The sequence below is a fragment of the Poecilia latipinna genome, unplaced genomic scaffold (genome assembly GCF_001443285.1).
Source record: "Poecilia latipinna isolate Pla-1442-1.1 unplaced genomic scaffold, P_latipinna-1.0 Scaffold1865, whole genome shotgun sequence".
NCBI classification, from domain to species: Eukaryota; Metazoa; Chordata; class Actinopteri; order Cyprinodontiformes; family Poeciliidae; genus Poecilia; species Poecilia latipinna.
The window spans coordinates 111,509-120,387 of NW_015114481.1; the positions used below are offsets into that span (position 1 = coordinate 111,509).

General features: G+C 43.3%; 1 protein-coding gene across 1 annotated transcript in view; it reads left to right on the plus strand.

Annotated features, from left to right (window-relative positions):
- Positions 1–8,879, plus strand: part of neb (nebulin) — a gene marked incomplete at its 3' end in the record, with an annotated part of 35,663 nt that overhangs the window by 17,465 nt on the left and 9,319 nt on the right. Inside the window, exons 25-48 of the mRNA XM_015014938.1 lie at positions 411–617; positions 720–824; positions 913–1,020; positions 1,107–1,418; positions 1,522–1,728; positions 1,825–1,929; positions 2,067–2,174; positions 2,279–2,590; positions 2,691–2,897; positions 3,017–3,121; positions 3,212–3,319; positions 3,412–3,723; positions 3,805–4,011; positions 4,109–4,213; positions 4,339–4,446; positions 4,541–4,852; positions 4,940–5,143; positions 5,610–5,714; positions 5,826–5,933; positions 6,063–6,374; positions 6,479–6,682; positions 6,799–6,903; positions 6,987–7,094; positions 7,225–7,536. Of these exons, the coding sequence (XP_014870424.1) occupies positions 411–617; positions 720–824; positions 913–1,020; positions 1,107–1,418; positions 1,522–1,728; positions 1,825–1,929; positions 2,067–2,174; positions 2,279–2,590; positions 2,691–2,897; positions 3,017–3,121; positions 3,212–3,319; positions 3,412–3,723; positions 3,805–4,011; positions 4,109–4,213; positions 4,339–4,446; positions 4,541–4,852; positions 4,940–5,143; positions 5,610–5,714; positions 5,826–5,933; positions 6,063–6,374; positions 6,479–6,682; positions 6,799–6,903; positions 6,987–7,094; positions 7,225–7,536 (4,386 nt within the window). The remainder of the gene's footprint in view (positions 1–410; positions 618–719; positions 825–912; positions 1,021–1,106; positions 1,419–1,521; positions 1,729–1,824; positions 1,930–2,066; positions 2,175–2,278; positions 2,591–2,690; positions 2,898–3,016; positions 3,122–3,211; positions 3,320–3,411; positions 3,724–3,804; positions 4,012–4,108; positions 4,214–4,338; positions 4,447–4,540; positions 4,853–4,939; positions 5,144–5,609; positions 5,715–5,825; positions 5,934–6,062; positions 6,375–6,478; positions 6,683–6,798; positions 6,904–6,986; positions 7,095–7,224; positions 7,537–8,879) is intronic.

Genomic DNA, 8,879 nt, shown 5'->3' on the forward strand with positions numbered 1-8,879 from the left:
GTACAAAAAGGCCTACGAGAAGGCCAGAGGCCACCATGTTGGCTTCCGCAGCCTCCAGGACGATCCGCTCCTGGTCCACTACATGCAAGTTGCTAAGATACAGAGCGACAAGCTTTACAAGAAGGACTACCACAAGGCCAAGCTGAAGTACCACACCCCGGTGGACATGCTGAGCATGGCCCATGCTAAGCACGCCACAGCCGTGCAGACATATGCCGGCTACAAGCAGCACCATCACAATTACTTCCTTCTGCCTGACGCAATGAACCTTCAGCTCGCTCGCACCATGAACTACAACGTCAGCGATGTAAGTTCCAGTTGTTTCTTTTGGGAATATTTGCAATACAGCATCTAGTGAAATGGTTCTCTTTAACCACTCTAACAATTCTCTGCTTTGTCATGTTTGGCAGAACTACTATAAAATGGATTATGAGACTTCGGTGAAAGGAACTGGCTGGGTTCCAATTGGCTCCCTGGATGTAGAGAAGGCAAAGGCGGCAGCGGCGGCTCTAGATGAGAAAAAGTACAGGCAGCACCCTTCCACAATCAAATTCACCAGTGTTACGGACTCCATGAATATGGAGCTGGCCAAAGCAAACGCCAAGATCATGAATGTGGTGAGGAGATAAAAATCGGAACTCTTCGTTTTACTCTGTGACTTCTTTTTTTTTTTTTCATAAGATGAACATAAACCAAACTCTTCATTCACAACAATGCAGAAAGATTATAAAGCCAGTGGAGAGAAGTTCATGCACACTTACCATCTCCCATCCGACACCCCTGAACTGATGCAAGCCAGGTACAATGCTGTAAACATCAGCCAGGTCAGTGTCATCGCTTTTCAATCAATACGTCGTACAGAAATGAAAGTGTTGCTATGTTTGTACTGTTCTGAATTGTGCTTTTGTGCAGAACTATTACACCTACGCCCATCGCCAAGATATCCTCAAGGGACATCACGTGAAGGAAGATGCTATTCCCGTTTTAGCTGCCAAATCTTCAAGGGACATTGCCAGCAATGTACGTTTCTCATTACGCTCACGTTTAACTGCCGAGGCATTCAGCGTAACAGTGACGTCGCTAATAAATACTGTGCTTTTCTGCAGTACAAATATAAGCTGGCTTACGAGAAGGCCAGAGGCCATCATGTTGGCTTCCGCAGCCTCCAGGACGACCCCCTTCTGGTGCACTACATGCAAGTGGCAAAAATGCAGAGCGACAAGAACTACAAGAAGGACTACCACAAGGCCAAGCTGAAGTACCACACCCCGGTGGACATGCTGAGCGTGGTCCAAGCCAAACAGGCCTCCACCGTTCAGACCATGACTGGATACAGGAAGGTCCCACACAGCTTCCTCCTGCTGCCTGACAACATGCACCTGCAGCTGTGCCGCAACATGATGGAGATTCAGAGCGACGTATGTTCTCATCGGCGTAACATCACACGGTGATTTTAGCACAGTATGTCACATGTCATGCTCCTATGTGTTATGCTTTTGTTTCTTTGTTTTTAATCCACAGAATGTCTACAAATCAGAGTACAACAACTACTTCAAAGGTATCGGCTGGGTACCGATTGGTTCTTTGGATGTCGAGAAAGCCAAGACAGCCAAAGCTGCACTGGATGACAGAGGTTACCGCCAGCATCCCAGCTCCTTCAAGCACACCAGCAAGACCGACGACATGAACATGTGTCTGGCTTTGGCCAACTCAAAGCTAATGGACAACGTAGGAACCGTTTGTCGATCATTTCAGTTCTTCCAAAACACGAACACATTCATGTTTTTTTCTTTTAGCAAAATATATCCATTTTCTTCTATGTAGACTGCGTACAAAGCATCTGGTGAAAAATTCGTGCACACCTATCATCTGCCAGCTGACAGCCCGGAGTTCCTCCAAGCTAAATTCAACGCCCAAACCATCAGCGAGGTTAGAGCAAAAGATTTTATTTACAGGGTTCCTACATCCTGTCGAAAAGGAATTTGTTTTATATTTTCTTCACAGTTGGAAAATGCAAAAAAAAATTAATTCATTCATCCATACATCCATTCTATTGATTTTCACAGAGTCTCTACAAGCAACAATGGGTGCAAGACATTGCCAAGGGATACGACATGAAGCCTGATGCTATTCCCATTCTCCATGCCAAGCACGGCAGACATATTGCCAGCAATGTATGTATTTTCTGTAGTAACTTATCATATAACGACAACAATCAGATTCTATTAAAATGCATTCACAGCACTTTGCATGTCATTTTAAATTTTTTTTTATTTAGGTCCAGTACAAGAAAGAGTATGAGAAGGCCAGAGGCCACCATGTTGGCTTCCGCAGCCTCCAAGACGACCCCCTGCTGGTTCACTACATGGAGGTTGCTAGGATACAGAGCGACAAGAACTACAAGAAGGACTACCACAAGGCCAAGCTGAAGTACCACACCCCGGTGGACATGCTGAGTGTGGTCCAAGCCAAGCAGGCCTCCACCGTTCAGACCATGACTGGATACAGAAAGATTCCTCACAGCCACCTGCTTCTGCCCGACAACATGCACCTGCAGCTGTGCAGACATATGAATGTCCTGTCCAGTGATGTTAGTGTCATTTTTTTATTTATTTATTTATTTTTTTGTGAGATGTACCATTTTAAATTTCATAACAGATGAGTGTTATGAGGTGTCTTGTTGTTTTTAGGTCAATTACAAATCTGAATGGAACGAATTCATCAGAGGTATGGGATGGGTACCGATCGGGTCCCTTGGAGTTGAAACTGCTAAAGTTGGGGGTGAGATCCAGAGCGACAGGAAGTACAGGCAGCATCCGTCTAACTTTAAATTCAGCAAGCTGATGGACTCCATGGACTTGGCCCTGGCTACTGCCAACAATCAGATCATGAACAAGGTGCAGCTTAACTAAAATTTGTGTGACAAAATATGAGCAGTAAGCTTTTTCCAGAAATGTTTCTTTTATTCCTGTGTTTTTTTGTTTTTTTTGTGTGTGTGTTTTTTTTAAATCCCCAGAAAGCGTACACCTCTGCTTGGGATAAAGACAAACTGACCATCCACATCATGCCAGATTCTCCTGAAATTGTCCTGGCCAAGGCAAATGCTCAGACCATGAGCAACGTAAGCCATTCATTTACACAACAAATCGATATGTACTAGATGAGAGATTGCTTTTTGTAAACAACCTTATGTTAATGTCTTTTTCTCTAGAAACTGTACAAAGCCGGCGTTGTGGAGATGGCCAAGAAGGGCTACAATCTCAAAGCTGATGCAATTCCAATTGTGGCTGCCAAGTCTGGTACCACAATTGCCAGCAATGTAAGATAGACACAGACTAGAGGACCAACTCAGAAATGTAGTTTTCTATAAACATTCATATGTTATAAACAAATCTCTATCCAATCTTACAGTACAAGTACAAGTTGGCTTACGAGAAGGCCAGAGGCCACCATGTTGGCTCCCGCAGCATCCAGGACGATCCGCTCCTGGTCCACTACATGCAAGTGGCAAAGATACAGAGCGACAAGGACTACAAGAAGGACTACCACAAGGCCAAACTGAAGTACCACACCCCGGTGGACATGTGGAGTGTGGTCCAGGCCAAGCAGGCCTCCGCTGCTCAGACATTGATCGGGTACAGACAGATCCAGCACACCAACGCTCTCCTTCCCGACGCCATGGGCCTGTCGCTCGCTCGCAACATGCAGTTTATTGCCAGTGACGTATGTAGAAAGTCATACGTAATCAATTGTGTTGTATGTTCTGGTGGTACAACTGATTCTTCTGTGTTTGTTTAACTCCAGAATGAGTACAAGAAGGAGTACGAGAACTACTTTAAGGGAATAGGATGGGTTCCCATCGGGTCACTTGATGTTGAGAAAGCCAAAACAGCGGGGCAGGCTTTCAGTGAAAAGCAATACAGGAAGCATCCCAGCAACTTTAAATTCACCAAAGATATGCACTCTATGGACCTGGTTCTGGCCACTGCCAACAACCAAATCATGGATAGGGTACGTTTTAAAACTTTTCACAAATTCAACATCCTTTTGGATTCCTATGGCAGCAAATTCACTTTTCTAAAATTGATTTTTTTCCCCTCCGTTGTAGAAATCCTACACAAGCGCTTGGGATAAAGACAAAACTAGCATCCATATCATGCCGGATGCAATGGACATTGTTCTAGCTAGGGAGAACAAGAAAAACTACAGTGAGGTATTAACCTAATTTACTACACTTCTTATCTTACCTTTTGTTACAAGCGATAGATGCAATCTGACCAGAAATACAAATAAAAACACATTAAACTGTCAGTACAACTGTTCATTCTCACCTTGCAGAAACTGTACAAACTGGACAACGAGCTGGCCAAGAAGAAGGGCCACAACCTTCGTGCTGATGCCATTGCAGTTCAGGCTGCCAAAGCCTCCACTGTTATCGCAAGTGATGTAAGTGTTTGTGTTTTTATGTTACACGTCTTGTTTTGTTCCGTCACTAGAGTGTAGAAACTAAAACGAGAATCTCCATCTGTTCCCGGTGCAGTACAAGTACAAGACCGGATACCGTAAGCAGGTCGGCCACCATATCGGTGCCCGCTGCATCCAGGACGACCCTCTGCTCATGCTGGCTCTGAACTCAGCCAAGATCGCCAGTGACGCTCTGTACAAGAAGGACTTCAACAAGTCCAAGACCAAGTTCAACCTGCCTGTGGACATGCTGGCCTTTGAGCTGGCCAAGAAGAACCAGATTCAGGTCAACCATGCCAATTACATCACGCGTCTGCACAACTGGACTTGTCTGCCGGATGCAAACGACGTGGTCCAGGCCAGGCATGCATACGACATACAGAGCGATGTAAGTATCAATACTTAAATTTTCCTTTCTTGTTTCTTTTAACTGATGACACTGTACCATAACATAACCTTTTTTTTTTTTTTTCAGAATGTCTACAAGGAGGATTTGAAGATGTTGCAGGGTGTCGGCTGGGTGCCAATAGGCTCGCTGGATGTTGAAAAGGCTAAAGTTGCTGGTCAGATCCTGAGTGAAAAGAGATATCGCCAGCATCCGAGCAACTACAAATTCAAGATCACAACTGAGGACATGCCAATGGTGCTGGCTAAGGCTAATAATCAGATCATTAACAAGGTATAAAGCAACATATTTTGCCTGTACTGTTTTTAACCACCATAGGGAAGATAGATAACGGCATCCCATGGAAAGAAATAGTGAGAATAATATTTAAAATTAATAGGAAGCCTTTTTTTTTTTTTACAACAAATGAAAGCAAAATAGTTTTTTTAATGTCACATTTTAATGTGGTAAATGTAATGAGTTCATCTGCCTCAGAAGAAAATATCTGTAACTTAAAATAATGCATGTGTCATCTGCGTAAAGGCAAATGTTTTGACGGATTATCTCAAGTCTTTTTACATCAAATAGTTTTTATTTATTTATTTTACTTTTGCTTGAGCAACAACTGAATTGACTTTAACTCAGTTAATCTGAGCTAAACTACACTGCTGTTCTGCAGAGCTTTAACTTAATTATGAAGTCAATTCTTTTTTTGAAAAGCAGCTTTTGTCTGTATTAAATAAATCTAAAAACTTTACAGAAAGCTTATACTGAAGCCTGGGACAAAGACAAGACCACCATCCATCTGATGCCTGATGCCATGGACATTCTTCTGGCCAAAGCAAACAAAGTCATCTACAGCGAGGTGAGTCATTTTACATGCAATCAAAACGTTATGCTCTAAATTTTGAAGTATTTGCTTTATATACTTTAAAAAAAAGATACCTAAAGATATAATTGTTGCTTGTTTATGCAGAAATCGTACAAGCAGGCAAACGAAGAGGCAAAGAAGAAGGGATATGACCTCCGAAATGACGCCATTTCCATTATTGCAGCAAAAGCCTGCAGGGATATTGCAAGTGATGTAAGATAATTTAATTATAACTCATTACCAGCTTTTTGATGTTGGAACGACATTCCTTAAGCCTTTCAATATAAGTAATATATTTTTCTGATTTTGTTCAATCTACAATGTCTTGTTCTTCATTTGCAGTACAAGTACAAGACCGGATACCGTAAGCAGGTCGGCCACCACATCGGCGCCCGCAGCGTCCAGGACGACCCTCTGCTCATGCTGGCTCTGAACTCAGCCAAGATCGCCAGTGATGCTCTGTACAAGAAGGACTTCAACAAGTCCAAGACCAAGTTCAACCTCCCAGTGGACATGCTGAACCTTGAACTGGCCAAGAAATGCCAGATCCAGGTCAACGACTTCAACTACAGGACTCGCCTGCACCAGTGGACCTGTCTTCCAGACTCCAACGACGTCGTCCAGGCCAGGCATGCATACGACCTGCAGAGTGATGTAAGAGTCCCGTTTCATAATTTTGCTTTAAATACATACCCATTTTGTTTATTATTGAAGTGACTGCTTAATACCTGACTTCTGTTTGTTTGTTTTTTGTCCAGGCTGTGTATAAGGAGGACCTCAGGTTGATGCAGGGTATTGGATGGGTGCCAATAGGCTCCCTGGATGTTGAGAAGGCGAAGAAAGCTAATGAGATTCTAAGTGAAAGGAGCTATCGTCAACACCCGAGCACGTTCAGATTCAAGAGCACTACTGAGGATATGCCCCTGGCACTAGCAAAGGCCAACGCTCAAGTTATGAACAAGGTCAGAAACAAAACTATTCTCTTTTGCTATTCATTAAGAAATCACATTAAATCATATGTTACGCAAAATTCCCTTGTTTGTTGATCTCTCGTGATTGTTGGTTTCTATGATCACAGAAAGCTTACATCGAAGCCTGGGAGAATGAAAAGACAAAGATCCATGTCATGCCTGACGCTATGGACGTTCTTCTGGCCAAAGCAAACAATGTCATCTACAGTGTGGTATGTTCAAGCTAAACAGACGGTGCGAACAAGTTCTGGCTTTACGTTTACGTTGTAGAAACATCTCCCTTTTCTGTTTACAGAAAAAATACAAACAGGCGAATGAAGATTCCAAAAAGAAAGGCTACGACCTGCGCGGTGACGCCATTTCCATTATTGCAGCCAAAGCATCCAGAGACATTGCCAGCGATGTAAGTTACTCTTAAACGACAAGTATTTGGAAAATAGATAATTTTTTAAATCAAAGCTTCTTATTATAAATCAAACCCTGGTTACTGGGTTTGATTGGTAACTATTACGCTGCTTCCCCTTTTTGTCTAGTACAAGTACAAGACCGGATACCGTAAGCAGGTCGGCCACCACATCGGCGCCCGCAGCGTCCAGGACGACCCTCTGCTCATGCTGGCTCTGAACTCAGCCAAGATCGCCAGTGACGCTCTGTACAAGAAGGACTTCAACAAGTCCAAGACCAAGTTCAACCTCCCAGTGGACATGTTGAACCTTGAACTGGCCAAGAAATGCCAGATCCAGGTCAATGACGTCAACTACAGGACTCGCCTGCACCAGTGGACCTGTCTTCCAGACTCCACTGACGTCGTCCAGGCCAGGCATGCATACGACCTGCAGAGTGACGTATGTGGTACTTGTAATTTCCCTCATTCATGTATCTCGTTTCGCTACGCAAATTCTGCAAACTGTGCCTGCTGTGTTTTCCAGGCCGTCTACAAAGCCGACCTGAAGTGGCTCCAGGGTCTGGGCTGGGTCCCCATTGGTTCGCTGGATGTGGAGAAAGCCAAGAAAGCTGCAGAGGTTCTGAGTGACAGGAAGTACCGCCAGCACCCCAGCACCGTAAAATTCACCAGTCCCATCGATGCCATGAACATTGTGCTGGCAAAGAACAATGCGATGACAATGAACAAGGTAAACCTGACCTTCATGTGGATTCGTACGACCATTTATGGTTTCATTGTTGCTCACAACAATGCTAATGTTGTGTGCTATGCTGCTAGCGCCTCTACAATGAGGCATGGGAGAACGAAAAGACCAAGCTGCACATCCAGCCTGACACTCCTGAAATTGTCCTCTCTCAACAAAATGCCATCAACATGAGCAAGGTTAGTATGATCTCTTTTACAAATAATATAAACAATCTGCAAATCTTTCCTTGAATTCCATAAATATTTGCAGAACTATTTCTTTCTTGCTGCTTTGATAATCAGTTGTATGTTTGCCTTAATTTCTAATCTCGTCTCTTCCAGTTGCGTTTACCAATTTACTTTACATTGTCTTGAGATACTGCTCAGATACAGTTGTTGCACTAGAGTCTATAGACATGGTTACATTCCTAAATTAAGGCCAAGATACTAAATAAACAATACAGCATGTACTTTAGTGACATGAGTAAAAGTGGTATCAATATTTATAGAGATATATGCAACAAAACTCATATAAAACCACATATGAGTGCATATGTGGTAAATAAAATAAACAGAAGGGGTGTGTTAATGTCATATTAAATTATTTCTTAACACATTTATTTTTTTTATTTTTCTACAGAAACTGTACAAACAAGGCTTTGAGGAAACCATCAGAAAAGGCTACTTCCTTCCTCCAGATGCAGTTTCTGTCAAGGCTGCTAAGACCTCCAGGGATATCATCAGTGATGTAAGTCCCACACACTGTAGTGTCCATTTGATAATTGACTAATTCTTAAATAAAATGTTAAAACCAAAAGTTGTATGATAAACTTTTTTTTCTTCCGCTTCCATCAGTACAAGTACAAGACCGGATACCGTAAGCAGGTCGGCCACCACATCGGCGCCCGCTGCGTCCAGGACGACCCTCTGCTCATGCTGGCTCTGAACTCAGCCAAGATCGCCAGTGACGCTCTGTACAAGAAGGACTTCAATAAGTCCAAGACCAAGTTCAACCTGCCTGTGGACATGTTGATCCTTGAACTGGCCAAGAAATGCCAG